At 46.0% G+C, this 24,824-nt stretch overlaps 1 protein-coding gene across 5 annotated transcripts in view; it reads left to right on the forward strand.

Moving 5' to 3' along the window:
* Window positions 1–21,928: 21,928 nt before the first annotated feature.
* Window positions 21,929–24,824, forward strand: part of PHACTR2 (phosphatase and actin regulator 2) — a gene marked incomplete at its 3' end in the record, with an annotated part of 267,951 nt that continues 265,055 nt past the window's right edge. For 2 of the 5 annotated variants that reach the window (XM_084777042.1, XM_084777043.1), the window contains exon 1: window positions 21,932–22,301. In XM_084777042.1, the coding sequence (XP_084633168.1) occupies window positions 22,079–22,301 (223 nt within the window). In that variant the 5' untranslated portion in view covers window positions 21,932–22,078. Of the gene's footprint in view, window positions 22,302–24,824 lie in introns of all 5 variants that reach the window. The other 3 variants (XM_084777040.1, XM_084777041.1, XM_084777047.1) reach the window with 2 other exon arrangements.

Here is a 24,824-nt window from a genome sequence, read left to right on the forward strand (position 1 = left end):
AAGAAAATAGAGTGATGGTAAGCACGCCAATATGAAAGCAGAAACAGGAGGATCAGGGTTTAAGATCATCTTTGATTACATGGAGACCCTGCCTCAAAAAAGAGGAAGAAAGGAAGGGATGGAGGAAGGAACGAAGGAAAGAAGGAAAGAAATATATGAGCTATAGTTTAGTGGCAAGTGTGTGTGTGTGTGTGTGTGTGTGTGTGAGAGAGAGAGAGAGAGAGAGAGAGAGAGAGAGAGAGAGAAAGAGAGAAAGAGAGAGAGAGAGAGAGAGAGAGAGAGAGAGAGAGAGAGAGAGAACCGAACCTGCATATAGGCATGAAGAAAGGGGCCAGTCACTTAGAATAGTCATCACAGCACATTTTCAGGAACTCATACCCTGAAGCTTTATAAATGCTTCTACCTACAGCCAGAATCCCTACTGCTGCTTTGGCAAAAATCCGTATCATTTTGTGGCCCATTTCCAATGCTATCTCTTACAGGATGCTTTTTGCCATAACCATGCCTCTCATAACACCCTACTTCCTCCCGTGTGCCCCCTCGACACTGTCATAACCACTGACACAGGAGTCCACGGGTGACTTTAGAGTTGCATGCCCAGAGACCTCATTCCTCTTAAGCTGTCAACTTCTTCAGATCATCCACGCTGACTTCCGGTGCCGTGCCTTCCTTTATAAGCAGCAAAGCCCGACATTGAGCAACACTTGAAACGCGTTTTTGGGAGTTCCTCAGTGAACTGGAGTTCTCCTTACTGGATGAACAAAGAAGGAAGTGACACCGAGTGGCTGTTATTTGTGGTTCCTTCTTCTGTACAGCTGGGAGCCACAGAGGCCACTCTCTCCACAAGTGGGGGGCGGGGGGCACTGCTGCTCCTTGCCATGCAGATGTCTCACTGGGACCCCAGCTCCACCACAAGATACTTGCCAGAAGCAACTCACAGACAGGAAGGTTTCCTTTGGGTTTGTTGTCTGAAGTGCCTGTTAGGGCAGTAAAGGAAGGGCCTGGTGACTGGAGCGCCACAGCTGGTCACACTGCATCCACAGTCAGCAAGTGGACAGCCATGGATGCTGATGCTCATTCCCTCAGACCTAAACTTATATTATGGTACCACGTACAATTACCACAGGTCTCCCACTGAGGTGATTTGAATGCTTGGTTCATGGTTGGTGAAACTGTTTAGGAAGGCTTAAGAATCGAGGTCTTACTGGAGGAGGGGTGTCGCTGGGAGTGGGCTTTGAGGTTTCCAAAGCTCATGTCGTTCCTAGTCAGCTTTCCCTTTCTCTGCCACATGCTTGTGGGGCGGATATAAGCTCCTAGCTGTTGCTCCATTGCTACTCCTGCCTGCCTGCCTGCTGCCACACTCCCCACAACGGTGGTCATTGCTTTATCTAGGCTATGGATGTGATGAGACCCCATGACCAAAAAGCAAGTTTTGGAGGAAAAAGCCTAGGTCAGTCCTATGCCAGCTCCCTCGTTGTTGTTTGAGTCTGTGTGAGCCCCAGGTTGGTTGATTCTGTGGGTTTTCTTGTGTTGCCTTGACTCCTCTGACTCCTACAATGCTTCTTCTCCCTCTTTAGCAGCATTCCTCCAGCTCTGCTTAATGTTTGGCTGTGGGTCTCTGCAAATTCTTTCCATCAGTTTTCCCTATGAAGCCTTTCAGATGACAGCTGGGCTATAGACACCAGTCTTTGAGTATAGCAGAATATCTTTAGGAATCCCTTTCTCTCCTAGGTCTCTGGGCTCTCCAGCCGCTGGCTCCTAGCCCTCCAGGCAGTGTCAGGGGTGTGCTCCCTCTCATGGCATGGGTTGGGCCAGGTATCGGTTGGCCCCTCCCACAATTCTGTGTGACCTTTACCCCAGCATATCTTTAGACAGGACGAATTGTAGGTCAAAGGTTTTGTGGCTGGGTTGGTGTTCCAAGACTTCCAATGGAAGGCCACAATCTTATGAGGCATTTTCTTCATTGAGGTTCCCGTCTCTTAGATGACTTTAGCTTGTGCTAAGTTGACATATAACTAACCAGCACAATCTTCTGGGATCATGAGCTCCAAATTAAATGTGTGTGTGTGTGTGTGTGTGTGTGTGTGTGTGTGTGTGTGTGTGTGTGTGTTTTAATAAGCTGACTGGCCATGGTGTTTTATCAGGGTGATACAAAAGTAATAAAGATACTCCCCAAAAGCTGCCTCACTGACCTCCTCTGAGGCTTGTCTCCGAGGTGGATCTAGACACTATCAAGTTGAAAGTCAGCCTTAACTGTCACAACTGGGCTCAAGGAATTTGATGTGCTATGAACTATCACTATAATGGCTCCAGTTTCACTCAAAACAATGGCAACCATTAGAACCTAGTCTTCCCCCCTCCACACCCCCCAGACAGGGTTTCTCTGTGTAGCCTTGGCCTCCCCAGTGCTGGGATTGAAGGCGTGCACCACCATGCCCAGCTAAGCAATCTAATCCCTCAGTGGCTGCTGATCCCAAAGGCTCACCTGAACAAAACAACAGACCTCCTGACCACTGCCTGGTGGGTGGTGGTGGTGGTATTAAATTACAGAATAAATCTGTGAGGTGTTTGGAATATAGCCCCTGGTGGAGAGGCCCACTGGTGGTTGATTCCATTCCATCTTTTGAGGGCTACTTCTTCACCAAGCTAGTCTTTGTGCTTAGAGTTTCTGCTCACAGAACCATAGGACCACAGTGCAGATGTCAACGAGGATCAAAACATCTGGAGACACCAGATTCTCCAGGTATGGCTGGTTCGGTTTTTGTTTGGTTGGTTTTTGTCTTTGTTTTTGTTTTAAATGTTTGGGTAGCCTTGGCCCTTAGTAGGAACCACAACTAAGGAGTCCTCATATGGTCTTATTTGACAGATGTCACCTTGAGGTGCCAGATGAAAAAAGAATAAAGTCTTTGTCCCTGTATCAACAGATAAGTCACTCCAGGCAGTAGTAACATGTTGACAACTGTGGGTAGGCAGGGTGCCTGGGCAAGAGAGGCTGGAGCTTGGTGGAGGGAGGGCTAGCTTTTAATACATCTTTGTTGCTGCCAAGAGAAAGCAGTCCTGACGTTACCATCCTTGGAGATGTCACAAGCTGCGGAGGGTGAAGCTGATATTAGGGCAAAGCTCTGAGGGATCCACTCTGGATTTGCATTTGCGTGTGTGCATGCTGGATGACAGCCACCAGCTGGTATCAGCACTTCCCAGAACTGCTCTGAAGTGGACAGTGGAAGATGACAGATGTTTGTTTCACAGCTGACATCAGCACACAACCCCCATCCCCACCCCCACCCCGTGGAAGAAAAGTTCTGAGAACCAACTGAGCCCCATCCAGCCTTTATTTGGTAAATAACCCATGTTCCTAATAGGAAGATTGATCAATGTGACAGAAAGAGGAAAAGACCCTCCTTCCTTTTCCTGGTTGGTGGCAAGGGACAGAAAAGTAAGGGGTGGGATATAAAGCAAAATGTCTACAAAGGGGAAGAGGCACCCAGAGCACAGAGAGCCGCCAAGTCACTGGGTTAGCAAACCCTCTGATGGAGAGACTCACCTGCACTCACGCTCGACTCCATGCCATCTTCTGAGGGTTAATGCTCCTCCAAGTAAGCCAGTCTCTGTGCTTAGAGCCTCAGCCACCATGCAGGTGCAGGTGCCAAGGAGGATCAAGAAATCACAGATTCTCTTATAACTGTGAGCTGGCTGTTAGAGAAATGGAAGGAGCTTGAGCGAAGGGCATTTCCATCCTGGTTTCTGGTTAGAGTCATAGCAGCTTGTAACCTGTTGGGCAAGTTAAACAGCCTTGTAGCCTGGTCAAACAAAGAGAGGTTAGTAGTTTTAGTTCTTCTGGAAGGATTTTGATATTTGAGTGACACCAATAGGAACCCAAAAATATCGGAAACATAACAGGAAACCTGACCTAGCCGGCCACAGTGGCTCACTCCTGTAATCCCAGCACTCAAGGAGGGAGAAGCAGGCAGACAGCTGTGAGTTCGAGGCCAGCCTGGTCTAAAAAGTGAGTTCAGGATAGCCAAGGCTACACAGAGAAACCTTGTCTTTAAAAACCAGAAAATAAATAAATAAATAATTCTGTCCAGGGTGGCTCTCTGTGGCAGGCTATCTTTGCCAAATACACACGTCAGAGGACCTCGACACACTTCTAGCCCTACTCAGGCAAGACTGTGCATTATGACCACTTCAGGCTTCCTCTGGAACTAGCTATAGGACAGGTGTGAGCACCCTTAGGACTTGAGGAGGCAGGACACTGTGCTTCCCAACATCTGGGGAACATGGAGGGTCCCTGTGTCCATGACCCAAACATAGGGCCTAGAAAGACATCCTCAATACTGGGCAGTTTTGCCCAGAGAAAAGTCAAAGTATTTGCTAATGAGACTTCTAAGTCTTCAGTATTTGTCTAAATTCAGTACAGATTGAACAATGAAATATGGCACCAAACAAGTAATGTATGTGATGGCGGAGAGAGGAATGTGCCCGGTCTGCCAGGCAAGCAGCTCAACTATAAATACAACAGAAAATCCACATTTCCTCTTTCCTACAACAGGCAGCCACAGGTAAAGGAAAGAGACATCTCATCACACACCAGGGCTTTTAATGGCCCTTGTGACTTAAAAAGACAAGCCTTCTTCTGTCAGTACCAGTCAGAGAAGGTGAGGGGTTGGGGGAAGTGGAGGGGTGGGGGGTGGGGGGTGGGGGGGAATTGGGTGGGGTGGGGGGTAGCTCCCATGGCTCTGGATAGGAGTGGGAGGGAAGAGGTCAGCCCTTAAGAGGAAGAGGGAGGGAAAAGAAAACACAAAACTATTGGAGGAATGAGGCAAAAGGAACAGAGCGGTGTATTTATTTCAGAGAAAAAGAGAACTTAACACAGGAGAAGAGAACCATAAAAACAGGAAAAGGTGGCAGGAGAAACAAAGTGTCCCAGAATTGGTGTCAAAAAGCAACTGGAAATTGAATCGTATGCAGAGTCCTAAGACTCCCGAATGAGGACAAACATATTAGAAAGGCTGGAAGAAAACCAGTGTTGGAAACTCGAGGGACAGTAGGACAGACAAGGCTGAAACCTAAGGCTAGACTAGGTGGACAAGAATGAAAGGGATTGACAAGGGACCCCACACACACTTAGGCCACCGACAGCTGAGTGCTCGTGAGGGTGGAATGGGTGGGGATAGAGCCTCTAGTGCTAGGATGTCCTCCTCAGTGAGCAGCCCCCTGGAGCATAAGGCATCGCACAAGTGCACAGTTGTGGTGAAGTCATACGGGCAATTTCTCTCCCTCTCCTTTAGAAAAAAAAAAATCAGAGTCAGGGTATTGAAGCATAGGGCAGGTTAAGAATCAACAAAACAACAAAACAAAACAAAAAGAGAACAGCTGTGCTGTGCCATGCCTTGCACTTTAGCCTTCAGATTGCTACCTCATCCATAGGAACAAAAGAATAAAAAGTATTGGGGTGTAGCTCAGTTGGTAGAGTGCTCCGCTAGCAAGCACAAAGTCCTGGGTTCAATTCTCAGCACAGCATTAGCTGAATGTGGTGGCTCTACTTGTAATCCAGTGCTCAGGAGGATGGAAGGAACAGAAGTTAAGTAGTGAACTAATTAGTGAGCTTGAGGCTAGCCTGGGCTATACAGAAACCTGTCTCCAAAAATGTAAACACACACACACACACACACAAACACACATCTACATTGACATAAAGGTAGATATACTAATATTATGTGTTAAAACATTTTCTTTTATGTAAAGTTTCTTTTTTTTTTTTTCCATTCTAATTTTAGAATAAATCAAACTATTTCTATGGGTCTCTACAAGTCATACAGGCACGGAGCCTTTTGCACCTAATCGATACAACAGTCCCAAACAAATAAGAGTCACAAAATACTAAGTTCTAAAAATATGCTGAGATTAAATTAAATATTTATATTAATGTGAGGCAGGTTAAGTGCATTCAGATGGCAGCAGTTGGATGCAGTGATCACAAGAAGTGCATAAGACCAGCGAGATGTCTTTTTATGATGCTGGCCGGCATAGCTTGCAATATGGTAGACACTATTCCTGATTTTTTTTCATTAAATCCCTATATGATATCTTTAAGATTTACAAAGGATTTCAAAAGGTACTTAAAACAAAACAAAACATTTACTGGGTCATAAAGATGGTTTGGTGGATAAGAGCACTTCCTGCTCTTCTGAAAGGCTCTGGACTGGTTCTCAGCACACACAAGGCAGCTCAGAACCGCCATCTTTTATGGCAATTCCAAGGTGATATGGCATCCTCTTCTTGTCTTCAAAGGCACTGTATGCACACCATGCACATACATACATGCATGCAAATATTCATACCCATATAATAAATATCAATAAATATGTTCCAAAAAATTTATTGTATGTGTTTAGTGGTGGGCAGGAGTCACGTGCCTCATGGCACACATGGAGAGGTCAGGGAATAACTAACTTTCAGGAGTTGATTCTCGCCTTCTAACATGTGAGCTCCAAAGATCCAAATAGGTTGTCAGTTTCAGTGGCAAGCACATTTACTAGCTAAGCCTCACTGCCCTCAAAAGATACCTTTATTATTCTTATTCTCCACATGGGGATAGAAGGACAGAGATTTAAGCACTCAACAAATAACCCAGGGCCTGCATTGCAATCATCCTGATAAATGGAGAAAAACTGTGTAAACTCTTATGTTGTCTGAATGAAACCATACATGAACTCGCTCATCCATTTGGCCATTACTTTTTTATTTTGAAAGATCAGAATGTATTTATATGCAGCCTCTACTTTGTGCAAGGCACTGGGTCAGGTAAAGGGAAGAAAGTGTTCACAGCACGCGTGCTCTCATATGTCAACTCTCTAGCGGACTTGAAATAAATAACCCTCTAAATATTATGTTGCAAGCTGCAGTTCATATGGTGAAATGTGGAATGTTCTTGGAGCTTATGTCATGAGATCCTAATTGAATCTGGGCATCAGAAAGAGCTTCCTGAAGAATTAAAGTTGGATTGAGGCTTTAAAGGTGGGTAATTAAGTAAATGATGGGGAAGTGGCATTCTGGGTAGGGCCAACAGTCTGGCTTAGGTGCCCAGGATGTAAGATCACTCTTCACGAACGTTCCAAAGTGAAGATAGAAGAAACTCCTGAAAAGGTGCTGGAGTGAGACAGACAGACAGACATGTGGACATTTGAACAGGGGAAGTGGCTGGGAGGAGGGATAGATTCAAATCAATGACATTTCTGTAAAAAACGAGAATGACATGGAATACCGCATAAGCCATTAGTAGTTGCTTGGAGAGGCAGACAGAGGAGAGTAATCATTTAGAGGCCTGAGGGCGGGTTAGTGGAGTAAGACAGGCTTGTCACGTGGACGTTCTGAGAAGGAAGAAATTGTTATGACTTTCTTATCTTACGACCAAAGCACACGTAAGATTGAAGCCAATAGAACTGTCTTAAGGTGATATGGTGTTGAAAATAAATTAGTATGCTGTGCAGTGGTTACTGGGAAAGGATGCTCTGCTCTCCGAGTTGGCACAAAGCTGGAGACCCCCTTCCCACAGTCATACGAAGACGATCTTATAAGAGGATGACTGTGGCTGCAGGCGTGACACACAGGGCTGTAGTCACTCAAGGTTTGCATTTAGAGGTCACCATTCTTTGTCTTCATAACACACCCCCTTCAGCCGTGGGCACACACACATTCAGAAATTATCAGAAAGAACTTCAAGCAGGCCCTCTTAGTGTCGCATGTATCTAATACCAGCCTGGGATGGGAAGATTTCATGCCAGCCTGGACTATGTAGCAAAACAAAAACAACACAACAAAACAAAAACAAAAACAAAAACATCCCATTTCCTTTATTCTAAGATCAGGAAAACCCATATTAGCATTTTACCCCAAAACTGCTTAAGGACTCACATACTAAAAATCAAGGCTCCCATGAACATCACTGGGAGATTTACTCTCTGTGTTTTGCTTTCCAAATTTCCTCAAGTATTACTTTTATTCATGAAAAGTAAAAAACAAAACAAGACAAAACACTCTAAAACCTAAAGACAAAAACACCAGGTGGGAATACATCAGCAAATGAAGCAAAATGAGGTTGTAGAAATGTAATATTCATTACAAATTTTGTAGCATACTACAAAACCTTGCTTATTTCAGAAGGCAAGATCAACGCCTTTTGAATGATAGCTATGAATATAAAGTGGGGGGAAAGTGTGATTCCCAGATTTCCTTTTGTTGGAAATACTAAGAAGCAATCTTGGACTTAGAGCTATACAAAAAACCACATAAGATTCCTACAGCTGATTTATTGGTTTCTTAATTGCTTTAGATCTGCAGAAAGCAGGAGCCTGGGAAAAGGCCAGTGGGAAATGCTTGTCATACAAGCCTGCCATCCTGAGTTCGGATACCTGGAACTTATATAAAAGCTGGTGGCATAGGTCTGTAATCCCAGCATCCTTACATTTTCTTGGGAAACAGAGACAGAGGAATCTCTTAGACATCCTCTGGCTGGCTAGCTGATGGCATGCAGTGTAAGCAAGGAGACCCTGCTTCAACAAAATGGAAGGCAAGAACTGACACCCAAGGTTGTGCTCTGATGTCTACACATGTGCTATTTATTGCATGGATGCACCCACAGCCTCACCCCCATACATACAACATACACTCATACATAAGAATAGTTTTTAAAGATATGCTAAAATATACCAGGACTTTTCCTTTTTTTGTTGTTTTATTTACTCAGAATCACAGCTTATTAAATGTATTCATGCAGTGCATGGTGGTGCACACCTTTACTCCCAGCACCCGGGAGGCAGAGGCAGGCAGATCACTGTGAGTTCGAGGCCAGACTGGTCTACAAAGTGAGTCCAGGACAGCCAAGACTAAACAGAGAAACCCTGTCTCGAAAAACAAAACAAAAACCAAAACAAAACAAATGTATTCATTCAACAAACATATTTTTGAACAACTACCATAGTATTTGCCAAGTTCCAGAAGATTGAAGGCTGAACTACAGGATGTTATGGACTTTGAAGTGCTGTCTCTCAGCCTGGGAAAGATGAGCTACAGTGAAGAGAAATAAATGAATTATGGAGCAAAGTCACAATTGCAGATGATGTGTAGGGCAGCGAGACACTGAGCCCCAGGCAAAGCAGAGAAAACCAGCACTCATTTACTGCTTCTATGGACAGGCACTGGTTTTTGTTTGTTTTACTGACATAAATTCTACACCCAGCAACCCTGTGCTGCTTCCTGGTGACTCAGTCTCAGCCAGTGAGCAAAGGAAAGGCTGAAACAGTGTTCGAGTATTGTCCCCAAAGGGGATCCATGCTATTTTCAAGGGAATGGATCTCCATTATCATCAGTGTTGGTCACATGTATGTTAGTGTTCCTGAATGTGCCGACATGCTCTTGTCCCTGAGGTCAGCTCTTTCACTTCACACATGTGGCGGTCTTCCAGAATTCCAGGGCACTGAGTCATGGCTAGGTCCGCAGGCCAATCCCTCACTGACTTGGGGCATCTGTTTTGTCCTTCCCAGGGAATAAGGACTCAGTACCAAAAGAAGAATGTTCGTCTTCTTTTGAAGACCTACCAACATAGATGGTCTTACCAAACGCCCTCTAAATACAGACATTGTAGCTCCTTACTAATTCCCCCCAAAAGATGATTATTCTTGCTGTGTCTTTCAGAGGGGCACACATACCTGAGGTAGTTCAAACTCCCATTAACCTCTCAAGGCATCATACCTACATTTCTAAAAGTAGCTAAAACTAGTTGAAAGAAGCCAAACACCAAAGAGGCCACACAATGTGGGTCCATTTATGGGCCATTTTAGAAAATACAAGATTTAATGACAAAGAGCAGATCAGTGGTTGCCTGGGGCTATGGGTCAGGAGGGAAGGACTGCAGGATACAGGAAGAGTCTTTTGGGGTTGGATATTTTCACTGTCTTCGCTGTGGTAGTTTCAAAGCTGTGTCTATCTACCAAAATGCACCAAATGTATTTTGGGGTAGATAGAATCTATTGAAGGTAAATTAAAATAAATGAATTTGAATTTTGAAATGAGAAGAGAAGCTATTACCTAAAGGAAAATCAAAGGACTGTTTAAAAAAAATATTGCCCACAATACAAAGAAAGGTACTGAATAGGGTTTTATTGCTGTCAAGTTGAGTGTGTGGGAATGCTAATGTGCTTTCTACATGAAGCTGAACATCTTGCTGTCATTCTTATTACCGTCTTTGATACCTAAGACAATCCTGACATAATGCTTCCTTTAAAAGAAAACACCTTAGAACTGGCTATTCCAAAGGTAGTCAGTAATAATTTATATCAAACCAAGGGTTAGCTACATACTTAACAGAGAAATCCTAGAGCCATTCCACTAGAATAAGGAAAAGCTGTTGATTAGCTCCACATAATAAGTTTCATTATTAGGATGGGGGAATGATGATCCATGTTTGTAGTCTGAGCACTGGGAGGTAGAAGCAAGAGAATCAAGAGTTCAAGGCCAGGCAAATGGATGGAACTGGAAAAGATCATCCTGAGTGATGTTACCCAGATCTAGAAAGACATACGTGCTATATACTCACTCATAATTGGACATTAGCCACATAATACAGTGAAAGGAGAGATAAACCTGTTTCTTAGGATCCCAAGTGTGGGATTGGAACAGTCTTGTGAGAGAACAGGTGAGGTTAATCCACTAGAAGACCAACTACTTCATGCGGGAGCGTGATTGTTGTCAGCTGAAAAGATCCCGTGAACAGGCTCTGGGAGGAGATCTATAAAAGGGCTGATAACTGGAGGCGGGGCTTTTTGGAGACTTCAGATAGTTTTGGCTGTTCATCGCTCCACGTCGAGACGTTCCTAGAGAGAACCACTCGAGGGAAGGCTTCGAGGCTCCAGTTCCTGCTGAGATTCTGGGTTCTGGTTACTCCAGGTTCCAGCAGAAGAAATCCTGCTGATTACGCCAGGAGAATCGCTCCTCGGAACTGATATCCTTACAGTTTTGTTTTTGTCTCCCTTAAACCTCTTTTCCTATTGGTTTGGTTAGTCAGGTTACAAGTGACATATGCTCGGTTAATAAGTTGTAGTAAAATATATTCGTTAGGAAAATTGAGGCTACAATACAGGATAATCACACTACAAAACAAAGTCAGAAACATCAACCAAAGACCATGTATGATGTGGACCTCCACCCACTGCTCAGATGTAGTAGCACAGTCTCCTTGTGGGCCCCACGTGTGAAGAGTAGGGGCTACTTCAGGCATGCACTCTGGCCACCGAACTTAGACCACTTCCCTCTGGCAGGACGGCCTTGCCAGGCTACAGAGGAAGAGGTTACAGCTAATAAAGATGAGACTTGATAGGCTGAGGTCAGATATTAGGGGAAGAGGGCTCCCCTGTCTGAGTACTAAGGGAGGGAGGGAGAAGGGATGAGGGAGGGAATGAGGGAGGGGCCTAAAATCAGGATGTGAAGAATTTAAACTGCAGAGCAAGCAAGTAACTTATATTGCTAATCCCACCATATGGGACTAGCTCCGATCTTATTTTAAATGCTAAGATAGGCAGGCAGTGGTGGCCCATGCCTTTAATCCCAGCACTCCAGAGGCAGAAGCACGTGGGTCTTTGAGTTAGAAGGCACTCCAGTCTTCAGAGTGAGCTCCAGGACAACACAGAGAAACCCTGTCTCAACAACAAAACAAAACAAAACAAAACAAAGCAAAACAAAACTAACCACTGAGGTTAATATTTTTCTCATCAACTTTTTTTTTTTTTTTTGAGACAGAGTTTCTCTGGGTAGCCCTAGCTATCCTGGACTTGCTTTTGTAGACTAGGTTGGCCTCCAACTCACAGAGATCCACCGGCAACATGTGCCACCATGCTCACCTTCAACTTATTTTTTTAAGTAGCATAGCCCGCTAGCCAAGCAGGGTGAGTAGTGGCCAATAAGAACACGGTGCACACTGGTAATGTGTGAGCTATAGTGCATGCTGCAGACAGTCTGGGGAAGGCAGTGCGCTTTTCCTTCTGCTCCAGATAAATTTCATAAAAATGAAAGATTATAGAGGGAAGCAATCCAAGCCCTTGTTTCTTCTTTGTGTGAGCTCTCATTTCCTAGAAAGTGTTTTTCTATCTATATTTGATTGCTTTATGATTCATGATTTATTTGCATTTAACTCTTTAATACATCATTTTATCAGGGTGTCTCGTTCATGAAAGTGCTGAAGGAATGTTAAATTTTTTTTTTCTGAATACTTTGGAAGTAAGACACACTACAGACTAATTCACATGAAGTTTTGCTGGTGCCACTAAGATGGACTAAGCATTTGATGTATATGGGACCTCTGAGGAGCCCAGGTGCTAGTCTGTGGGTCTGGCCTTCTGGCCTGCAGCCTCTGAAGAAGAAGAGATGTGACAGAGTGTATCTCGTGCATCTCTAGAGCCTGGGTCCCTGAGGCAGCTGCTTGTAAGCTGTGTGTCTTGGGACATCCTGCTCTTTCTGTGTTTTTAACTCCTAAGCAGTAAACTAGAGCTATGAGGTGTCTGCCTTGTACGGTCTTAGTTTGGATTAAATGTGCTGTCCATGTAAGTGACCAGAGTGATACACAAAGCTTTGTCCACGTCCCATAACTGTTAGTCATTCATGTGCCAAGGCCACAGAGCTATAATCATTAGAGCGATGTCTTGTTTCAAAAGGTATTAATAAAACACTATCATTTCTATTCCTTTAAAAAAAATAAAATTTAATGTTAAGCCAAAAAAAAAAATTATGTGGCATCTGCTGATCTTACCGTCTACCTGCAACCTGTCAGTATTGGTTTTTGTTGTTGTTTTTTGTTTTGTTTTGTTTTTTTAAATGCATTTAGTTTTGTGTGTTGGGGGTGGTAAACGCGTGTGTATGAGGTCGGAAGACAACCTGTGGGCATCAGGTCTCTCCTTCCATTGTGTGGGACCTGGAGTTGAACCCAGGTCCACCAGGCATGGTAACAAGTACCTTTACCTGCTGAGCCATCTCATTAAACCAGTATTTGTATTTTTAAAAATCTAGAGCAATTATTTAATTTTTACTTAAAAGAAGGTTTTATACGCATGGGTGTTTTGCTTGCGTGTATAGCTGTCTACCACTTGTATGCTTGGTGTCCTTTGAAACCAGAGGAGGATGTCAGATCCCCTTGAACTGGAGTTACACACAGTTGTGGGCCACCATGTGGGTTACTGGCCATCAAGCCTAGGTCTTTGGAGGATCAGCGAAAGCTCTTAACCATTGAACCATCTCCCCAGCTGCAGAGTAATTATTTAAAATGTGATCTGGCCTACATCAGATCCTGTTTCAAATCCCCCCACCCCCATGCACTTCTGCTTGGTCCAGTAGAAGATATATATATATATATATATATATATATATATATATATATATATATATATATATATATATATATTCAGTGACATCTCTCTTTCACCTGTAACCTCAATACTCTCTTGGGACATCCCATCCCTACTGGTTTCCCTCCTTGGGGTCCTTACAGTGAGCTTTTGTGCCTTCAGCCTGGTATGGACTCCTTCTTCCGTGTTCCTGGTGTGTATAAGGCTTTTCAATTCCAGTCTTTTCAATGCTGCTGTCTTTAGCCAGGCCTTCTCTGACTGGTCTGGCCAAGCATGCCCCTTCTGTATGTTTCCTAGCAGGTCATCCCATTTATTTCCCTCCAAGTAGTAACACATGAAAGCTGCCTTGCTTGTCTGTTGCTATGATTTGGATATGATTTGTGTGCTTCTTCCCTGGAGTTTCATGTTTCAAATCAAACCCCTATTGTCAGGAACTGGGGAGGTGGAAAGTTCATCTGACTATAGTGTTTGCACATGAGGCCACTGGGAGGAGATTAGAGCTAGGTAAAATTACAAGGGCAGAGTTCCTATGATTGGATTTTGATGGCTTTATAAGAAGAGAGAGAGATCAGAAAAGGCCCACATCCACATGCAAGCTTCCTGTCCCTCATTAATTCATGTTTACGTGATCTCAAGACTCAGCAAGCAAGAAACCCATCTCAGGCCCCTTGACCTTGCACCTCTGAACCATGAGCCAAGGAAACTTCTTTTCATGATAGCTCACTCAACCCACAAACTGATACCTCAGTTGCCTTTCTTTAGCCTTTTCTTCTGCCACTTCATACAATCTACTTCCTACACCTTCAGTTCCCAAAACAGACCTCAACCTGGTGTTCACATCCTGGGGGTTGATGTGATGCAGAGATATGGTAGGCTGGAAAATTTATTAAGAAGTTACTTTGGCCTATTTTTTTTTTTACTGGTGCAGTCTCACTGTGGGGTCGAAAGTCATTTCAGCTACTCTTCTTTCTGTGGGAAGTTTGAGTTTAAAAGCAAACAGATCAAATATTGTCCATACTTAGTGATAAGCTTCAAACCAACCTTCTTTGTCATTCTTCTCTCCTGTCCTCCTCCAGTTCCCACGCAGCTAGAGACGGAACAAGAATGACAAAAGGTAGGTCTGTCTCCATTCTAAACAGGGAGTCAGACTTTTACTTCCTGCAAGCCATATACAAACACATTCACATGTTTAAAGCTTAGATTCTCAAGGCAGAAATGTTTAGAACAACAACAAAAGCAACACACATACACCCACCCACACACCCCACACATACATGCATGCGTGCACACACAGTTTGTCACCATTAATAAAATTAGGCTAGACTGTCCCCAGAGGGAAGAAAGACACCCTAATGGGACTCCCCTCCCCTTTGTTTTTTCCCCAAGTATAGCTTACACACAGCAAGTTTCTCTTTTCAGCACACAATTCTGTGGCTTTTGGCAAATACAGGTAAGTAGTCACTATGATAGCCACACTCTAGAACATTCCTGTCATCCCAATTGTTCATCATATTCCCTACTTCTAATCAAATGGCAACTACTAGCTATTTCTTAAATGTTTTGCTTCCTAGAGTGTTAATTAAACTACATAGTATAATAGGAAGCCTTAGAGCCTGGCACCTTCTCCCGAATGGAATGCAAGACTCTCCTTATTATGCAGCAATAGTTCTTATCCCCTGTATGGTTGTGCCTTCTGAGATGTCTCCTGCTTTGATGGGCATTACTAATGCTTCCATGAACACTTGTTGTCACAGTTTTGTATGGATGTGTCACTCTGCCTTAGACAGGAGCCTGGACTTTGTCCCGTACTCTCTTGGTCCAGCAGGAAATCGGAAGTGCGTGCTCCAGGCTGAAAAGGGTGAAGTACAGGGTCAAAGGAGCCCAGCCTTGGAGGGTGAGTGGCTTTGTAGAGCAGGCTGGCCTTGAACTCATAGAGATCTGCCTGTCTCTGCCTCCCCTAGTGCTGGGATTACAGGTATATGCTACCGTACCTCGCCAGCATGTTCTTGCTTGATGACTGATGTGGGCCCAGCCTACTGTGGGTGGTGGCACCCATGCGCAGGTAGTTCTGGCTTGTAAAAATGGTAGACTAAGCAAGCCATGAGGAACAAGCCAATAAACAGTTCTGAAGGTCTATGCTCCAGTTCCTGTCTGTAGGTCCTGCCTTAAGTTCCTACCCTGGTTTCTCAGTAAGGTGAAATAAATCCTTTCCCCTCTAAGTTGTTTTTGGCCATTGTGGTGGTTTGAATAAAAATGGTCCCTATAGCAACAGTCACCAAGAAGTGGAATGCTTGGATGGGATTAGAAGAATTAGGAGGTATGGCCTTATTGGAAGAAGTGTGTCACTTTCTTGCCATTGGTCATGGTTGCAGAGGCCTTTGATCCCAGCACTCACTCAGGAGGCAGAGGCAGGTGGATTGATGTGAGTTCAAGGCCAGCCTGGTCTACAAAGTGAGTCCAGGACAGTCAAGGCTACACAGAGAAACCTTGTCTTGGGGAAAAAAAAAAGCCCATGCCAGACCCAGTCTCTCTCTCCCTCCCTCCCTCCCTCTCTCCCTTCCTCCCTTCCTCTCTCCCTCGCTCCCTCCCTCCTCCCTCTCCCCCTCCCTCCTCCCTCTCCCCCCCCCTCTCTTTCAGCTACTTTTCCATCACCATGTCCACCTCTGTGCTACCATGCTTCCTTCAATGATAATAACAGACTGAGCCTCTGAAACTGTAAGCAAGCTCCCAGTTCAGTGCTTTCTTTTATAAGAACTGTTTTGGTCATGGTATTTTTTCACAGCAATAGAACAGTGACTAAGACGGTCATGGTGTTTCATCACAGAGAACAAATAGAAAGCAAACTAGGGCAGGGCAAAAGTACATTTTTTTTCCCCTCCAAGAAACTGCTCCAGTGTTTTCTAATGCAGCAGGGCACTTTTACATTCCTCCCAGGCACAGTTTTTAGTGAACTGAAGGAGGAGCTGAGGAACACCCAGTTCCCGGATGGTTCAAACAGCTCTGGTTCCCAAGTAGTTATGGGGACCTTTGGTATCTGAGTTGCAGCCCCAGCAGACTGTCTATTTGGAAGGAGGCAGGATATGAACGAGATTATTCTGGTGGCCCAGCTGCCCAGAGGTGTGCATGTGATGCCTTGGAAGTCTGTCTAGTCAAAGCAATCTGTGGCTGGGCTGGCAGTAGGTGACAAGAGCCTTTGCAGAACTACCTGCTTTTGGAGGGACAGGGGGGAGGCTCGGAAGCGCCAGTGTGGTTGGCTTACAATGGGGGAAGTGCCGGCCCATTTTCCCAGACCCCAAGAGCTAGAACGTCCTTCTTTGGTCCAAAGAGGACTGGGTTCTGGAAAATGGCCTTGGGGTGATCTTTGAAAGGGAGTTGAGTTAGATGTGACATAGATGAATAAAAACAACAACAACAACAACAACAACAACAAAACAAAAGCAACCGATCAAAGAAACAAAACACAAAGACAAAACCTCACCTTGCTGCCTTAATGTCTTAGAGTAGACCAAGCTTTCACTGCCTGCCAGTCTTCAGACTCGACACCTGATATACATTTCCCTTAATCTTTCTTTAAAGCAATGAAACAAGTCATGCATGTGAATCCCATGTCAAAACTGAAGCAAATGAGACCAATGGACCAGATCACCAGGTCACCGTTCTGCTTAAATCCTTTACAGCAGTGGTCTCATCCTTCCTGACGCTGTGACCCCTTCATACAGTAAGTTCCTCATGTTGGGGTGACTCCAGATAACATTATTTTCACTGTTACTTCATAACCTCTAATTTTGCTACTGTTATAAGTTGTAATGTAAATATCTGTGTTTTCTGATGCTCTTAGGTGACCCCGGTGAAACAGTCAGTGGAATGCAAAGGGGGTTACGACCCACAGGTTGAGAACCAATGCTTTACAATCTTCCCTCTGTCCTATAAGGTTCCAGGCACAGCTAGCACTTTCATCCTCTCTACTGTTTCTTGCCTTTCCCTCGTACCCTATACCCCAAACATTCATCACTGTCACCCTACTGCTACGAATTTATTTTGAGTTTAGTTTGTTTTTACCAACTGAGGCTAGACTGGATCTTTTAGAATCTCCCCGTCTCAGCCTCCTGAGTGGTAAGATTAAGGCATGTGCCACCACTCCTGACTCCGGGAGTTTGTTTTTATAGTGAGAAGAATGGAAGAGAGGAAAGGAAAGAAATGAGGACCAAGCTTTTATAGGCTTTCAGGCAAGTACCATATGGGAATATGCCCTAAGCTGCAGCTTCACCTGTAACCTATTTTCATAGAGCTCTGACGTCTCAGCCCAGAAGAGCCTTAGAAATTGCCTTCACTAGCTGATGGCATTGTCTCTTCACTTTTTATTATTATTATAATGATAATAATAATAATAATAATAATAAAAAGTATTATTATTATAATAATAATCTCCCAAGGAGCCCAGTTCCTCAATTCTCTGTGTCACTGCAGATCCCTCCCTTGTCCCCAGGTGACTTGGTATCTTAGATGTCATCTCCTCCAAGAAGCATCTCCCAAGAGTCTAGGCACCTGTTCTTCCTGCTGTCAAGGGCACCTTTCATCTCCAGTTCAGTGTTGCTGGTTACCATGGGTTGAGCCGTAATTATTTGTTAATGTCTAGCTCTCCAGCAGACTTCGCTGCTAGATTCACTGAGCCTAGAAGAGGCACTGTGGCAACAGAGGCAAGGACCAGCCCTTTCAGAGCTGAGGGGTCGGTTGGGAGGCAGGTGGGGAGACCGTGCCATTGTTAAAGTGCAACGCTATGTGAAAGTGACATTGAGAGAAATGCACGTGGGATTGTGTAACTGCTCAGGAGGGGCGCTGAGGATGATGCAAAGGCTAGGGGGAGAATCGGCCACATTGCTCCTCTGAGGACACATATCCTGAGGGTTGGAGGATGGTAACGGCCAGTTAGGCAAAAGCAGGAAGATGGGGGAAATGGGTATGCATAATCATTTCAAGAATTTGGAGCAGGGTTCCAGAACATGTGCTTAGCGTGGCCAAAGAGTAAAGTGTGTCATGGATACTTGTCTTCACAGAATTTATTTATTTTGCTTCCTATTGGGTCCCAGTGCTAAGACTCACACATGCTGCATCCATCAATCTTGAAAGATTAGACAAAGAGGAGCATCAAGGCCCCGTGAGCTCTGTTAGATGGTTTTTCTATAAAGGGCAGAGTAGAAGAAAGTAACTGCAGAGGCTGGGAGTGTCATGAGAGAAAAACAAAAGATGAGGATTCCAACTAAAGAGGAGCAGGGCAGTAAATCACAGGAGGAAAATGAGTCTGAAGGTCGATAATGCCCAGAGTGGGCTAAGCAGCTTGATGGTACAGGAGAGAGTTCAGTTTTTGGTAGGTTGGCTTCAAAGTACGGAGAAAGCATCAAGAATGGAGGCTTGGGCCTGAGGATGTAGCGCAGTTGGTAGAGTGCTTGCCAAGCATACAGAGAGTCCTGGGTTTGATTCCCAGAACCACGCAGAGAAGAGATGGTAACTTACAGTTGTAAGCCCAGCTCCCAGGCTATGAAGGTCAGAGGATCATAAGTTCAAGGCCACCCTTGACTCAAAAGAAAAAGAGGTTGGGAGACAGTTAAGAGGTTAAAACTCTTGGAACGCAAGTTTAAGGACCAGAGTTTGGGTCCCCCGAATGCATGTAAATGCTGGGTAAGCACCGCAGCCTGTTTGTAGTTCCAGCTTCAGAAAGTGGGGTCAGGGATCTCCAGCACAGGCTGGCTAGAGACCAGCCCTGTCAGAGTACTCTGGGTGACTGAGAGATCCTGTCTCTTTAAACGAAGCAGAAGAGTGATCTGGCACGGTTCTCAGCACTAACTTCTGGCCTGTGTAGGGACTTACACCCATGGACATGTGCATTTATACATGTGTGCCCCAATTTGTATATACGCATACACAAATATATGAAGACTGTCTACAGCCTGCATGCTCATGAAAAAGAAAAATAAAAGGAAGGAAAGAAAGAAGAGGACACTGGCAGATGGACTAAAGGAAGGAAGGACATAGAAAAGAGGGCCAATAGATCACCAAATGTTGGGATTCTGAGCTAAGAGAGAGGTCTGGGATGGAGATGGCCTTTGGTAACTCATCCCTTGCATAGCTCAAAGCCACAGGTAAGATTTCCCAGGCAGAGCCTGTCAGAGGCAAAGGTAAGAGGCTTGATGCTGGAACTCTGGGCAACTCAAAGAGATGCAGGTCAGAGGATGAGAAGAACACCAGGAGAGACTAGTGTTGTAGAAGCCAGAGAAGCAGAGCCTAGAAAGAAGCCCGTGATCAAGGGCTTTCAAATTGGACCAAGTAACAGCAGGAAGTTCCCAGGCATGGACATCTGGGTGCTCTGAATTGGTGGCTTTCAATGCTGCTCTAGGCAGCAGTGGAGTCTGAAGTCACACCACAGCTACACATGGGAATGCACAGAAAACCCGGAGCATGAGGACACGGAAATGAGGGTGTGCAAATGGTGTGGGAATGAAAGGGGGAAGGAAGGGAAGACTACAGTGTCTGGTCCATAAGAGGCATTCAAATACATTTGTTAAATAAGAGCGCAAACAGCTGGATAAATGAGCCAGGGATGACTGCTTAGATGCTAAAGCGTTTGACTGATCATTTCTCTTCACTAGAGATACCCCAGAGGGCCAGCCAAGGGATGGAAAGGCAGAGCCTGAAGGATGTAGGCACACTCATGGAGCCAGCACGGGAGAGAGATGTGGTAGGTCTCCTGGGTGGGCCACTGGAATTGCAGGTTTCAGAATGAGTATTGGCTTGACCGCTGGGGAGAGAGAGAACACCAGGAGGCAACACCATGAGCATATGGACAATCACAATAGCCGGTATAGGACACACAGAGTGGAAAACCAGCAAACCTGGTGACATGCTCCGTTGTAAAGTAAGTTTCCAGGCTTACTCTCATGGGCTTATCTAATTATGATTAGAAGCAACCTGGGGGTGATTTATTAGTGGTAAGTATAAGATCTAAGTGCCCCTGCAACCTTATCATTGCTGTCTCTGAAACCACAGACCTTTGCATGCAAGGTACCAAGAGAGTGGAGGGAAGGAGGGAGGGAAGGAGGGAGGGAAGGAGAGGAGGGGAGGGAGGGAGAATAAGCATGTGGAGGACAACTTGGAATCTCCTCTTCTGCCATATAGGTCACAGGAATGGGACTCGGGTCCTCAGGTCCTCAGGCTCACCACAGCAAGCAACTTCGCCTGTCTAGCCATCTCACTGGTTCTGGAGTATGGTAGATGCACAGACTTGCTAGCAGGAAATAAGACAAGTTAATGATGACTTTGGCTGACTGTGAAAATGCATCTGAATCTGGACAGTCTTCACAGCGAAGCTGGGATAACCCGATACCCACTCCAACGCACTGCACCCCCACCCCACCCCACCTCCACGCACAGCACACACAGAGTTGCTGTGAGAAAAAGGGCTTTTTTTTTTCCAGTCATGGAGCTCCCACTGTGAATACCATGACCTAGTTGCTGGGCCTTTCGGGTGTCTTTGTGTTTGTCTAGCTTTACTCTCTTAGTTTTTGTTTCTCTTTTACCTTACGCTTGGGTTTATCTTCTTGTTAAATGAAATTGCCCGAAGAAGCACCTGGGGTGTATGTGCACGTGCTTGCGTGCTGGGGGGGATGGTGGTGGTGCAATGGCTGACTCTGTCCTGTCTTCCCCTCTCAGTGTCCTCTTCCTGCCGCTTTCTATGGTGGCTTTGTGAAGGACAACAACACTCCTCCCCCAGAAACTGGCACTAGATGGTCAGCTACCTAGCTCTGGTTTACAGCTTTTCAACTCTGGGCCAGTCACTACTCGGGGGAACCTAACCGTGAAAATGAGAAAGCTGAGATTTCGATTAGCAAAATCACCTATCCTTTCGCAGCCTATTAAAGCTCTCACTGCCCGTCCTCTCTGTTGGAAAGCATTGACTCAAACATCACATCTGGGGCACGAATTCAGCCCTTAGGAGACTGATCCTTTAAAAACCACGACCTTTTGAGACTGACCCAGCACAGACAGACGCACAGGAATGCAGCCTTTGACAGAGATGAGCTTTGACAAGGGCAAGAGGTGGTAGAGGGGGATCAAAGGACCAGACTTCACAGAGGACTCCAGATCTGCCAGGAACCCTCATGCAAACCCAGCGCCCTTTGGAGCCCGTGTTTTGCACCTGTAAACTACATATTGGGTCCTTGCCCAGTTACAAGCCATCAGGTGTGTGCACACGTCCCCATCCCTCCCAGACCAAGGGCAAATGGTACTGTTAACCCTGACCTTGCAGCTCAGCTCTGCAACTAAAACTCCACTTTTCTGAGATCTTCCTTGTGGGGCCTCTCTGGGCTAGAAGGTGACAGACCCTTGTCTTTCAGTGGAGGGGCCGCGCCTGGGGGCGGAGCAGCCGGGCAGGTTCTCGGGCACCAAGGGTGGCAGGCTCTGAGCCCCGTGGCTGTTGCAGGCAGGAGTGAGAGCCGGCTGTAGGCGGCTCCTTCCTGTGCAAACTTTTCTGTGCTCTTCCTCCTCCCTCGCTCCGCACCGCTGCTTGCGGCCGCCTCCCTGCCCTGCTAGCCGGCCGGGGGCTCCACGCGGGGCCGCGGCGGACAGCGCAGCCCTTTGCGCCGGCCCCACCCTGCCTGTGCTCGCTCCCTCCCCAGCGCCTAGAGCGGATGGCGGAAGCCAGCAAGAGCCCCGCGCTGTCCCCGGACCAGCCAGCGGGCCAGGAGGCAGTGGCAGCGGAGGCTCTGGACCCCGAGCCCGAGGCTCCCGGCCCACCCGCGCCTGCCCTGCGCTGGCTTCCCGGGGACCTGAGTCCCCGCGGCCGCTCCCAGAGCGACCTGTCGTCGGCCTCGAGCCGGGGCCGCCCGCTCAGAGTCCATATCTCCGGTTCAGGTAAGGGTACCGCGGCATGGCCGGGGTGGCCCTGGGAGGGCTAGCCACGGGCAGGTGGCGGTCACTGTGTAGCTATCTTCCCGGGACGCCCAGGGATAGCCGTGGGGGACCGAGAGCAAGGACGAAAGCTACAGTCCTTACATCTCAGCCCCCTCCTGGGCTGCAAAAGCTTGGTGTCCCTAGGCTGAGCGGCAAGCAATGGGTGGGTGCGCCCGAGGGGGTGCGCCTCTCTTCTGCGCGGGTGCAGCGCGGCGCGGTTTCCGCGGGTTTCCCTGGGTTCCCGCTCCGCTGTACGGCGCCAGGCTTTGGTTCTTGAGCTAATTTGGTTCTTGGGCAAATCGGTCTTCGCCGTGACTGTGGTCCTTCGGAAGGGTGTGGTCTCCTCACTTAAGGGACTGAGGTTAGCTCAGGGCTTGGAAGCACCCGGCTATCACTCACTCCTGCTTCGGAAATAGAGATTTCTTAGCGAGGGTTGCTAGTAACAGGACCTGAAGACTCCAGTTTCCCTGACTGTGAAAACCCATAGAGGTGTTAATGAGAGCTTGGCCTGGCTGAGTGTGTGTGTGTCTGCTTCAGTGTTCTCTGGAAAGCCTGGAGCCGGTATTGCTGCTATAGAGCCAAGCTTCTGCCCTGTGTCTTCTAAGGACAGGCAAACACCAGGAACTTCACTGAGGCCTGCTGTTGCCCAGGCTGTGCTGGGTGATGGAGAACTAATCGCTTAACTTTGTCTCTCACATCTCACTAGTCAATGTGAAACGAAGGTTTTGGTATCTCTTTTGGAGACATTAGGTAGATTAAGTCATTATTTAAAAATATCCTAAGAAGCGGAGAACTTTCGTCTTTTAGCCGAAGGTTGTGAGAAGTCTAGCGCAAGGAGTTATTTTGTGAAAAGTGTTGAGTGGGAAAGCATTTTGTCTTCTGCTTTGGGGGGTCAAACAGAATTGGAACTGTAGGTAACCTTGACTGACTTTTAAAGGATTAACAACTCCAAAGAGACAAGTGAATATTAGTTTGGTTGGTGACTGTAGACATACATAACTATATCTCAAGTTTTTGGTTTAAAAAAAAAAAACAGGAATTAAAGTTGAACGCAGGACAACAACAGCAAGAATTCTTTAAATGTTCATGTATAAACCCGTACCATGTGACAGTGATGGGAGGGAGCATTCTATCTATCTCCAAGGGATCCGGTGTTCCCTGTGTTGATGTAATGAATATTGGGAAGTGGCAGCTTTCAACTCGTTTGTCCCCTGCATCACAGAATGTTGGTGCTCAAGTAGGAAAGTGAACTTCTTCCAGGAGGCTGTATTCCACTTTCAGAACTAAGCTTTGCGTCTCTAAGAGCAGGCTGGATGCAACCATGACCTTTTTTTTTTTTTTTTTTTTAAATCAGGAGAACAAAGAAAGAACCAGTTTCTCATGGATACCCAGAGCATTTCCAGTGACAGGACCTTGATCTCTTTATGACAGTAGTCCTTGTCCTGGTGCCGAAGTACCAACCTCCCAGCCCTCAGCAGAAACTCTGGTCATGCTCAGAAGCAGTATCTAGAGCCAGATCCTACATGGCTCTTCCAGAATCAGTCTGGACCAGCCTCTTCTCACATCAGTCCCGCCGAGGCAGGCCTACTTAGTCTGAGTGTGCCTGCCGAAAGATGCCCAACCAAGCTCTCTAGTCGAAGAAGTCTTTCTTTCAGAGACAAACATTTCAATCTTAGCTATATACAGCATCACTTGGGGGAAATGGAAAACAACAAGTGGATGGTTCCACCTCAGGGATTCTGCCGTGGGTGGCTATTAGGTGCAACCTGGGCGTCAGTCGACTCTAAGGCACAGCCGTGCAATATTGGGGCACTGTGACCAAGTCGGCCTAAGCAAACGGAGGCTTGAATGAAGCACACTTGCCCTCTACCGCACCCTCCTGATTGTCTTTCTTTGCTTCCAGTCCTGATGCAGCTAGCTGTCAAAGAGCTCTTCCTGTGGGATCACTTCAAATGATGAGTTAATTCACCCCGTCTTAGACCTTGATGTTGGGTGAGCTTTGAGCAAGAAGGGAAATCATCTTTGGCGATGCCATAGAGAGGAGGGGAAACAGAAAGGGGAATTCTCTGCTTGGGTTAGCAGACAATACCTCCCGCCCTAGCTTCCTGTCCATCCTTGAAACTCGGCCCCTAAAATTGCCATGCGCTGCAATTAGAGTCATTCATGGCAATCATTTTTCAAGGCTTTCTCGGTGCCCGCAGTGTAAGGAGACATCCTAAGAGACTCTGCTGTCCTTCGTTGCCCCAGATTATCACTAGATTTTCTAAAGGAAAATACTCCATAGTTTAAGGGGCCTTTGTTTGACTTTTGGATTCAGGAGCTGATATTTTCACATATAAATGCAAGCAGTTTGTCAGCAAAAAACAAAACAAAACAAAAAAACCCTATAGTTTTATAATTTAAAATCCATACAAAATGGGCAAGGATCCAAATGCTTTTGAATAGGTAATCTTTGAAAGTCAAACTCGGGTTGCTTTTGCATCG

The sequence above is a fragment of the Acomys minous genome, assembly GCF_964271855.1.
Source record: "Acomys minous genome assembly, chromosome: 3".
NCBI lineage: Eukaryota > Metazoa > Chordata > Mammalia > Rodentia > Muridae > Acomys > Acomys minous.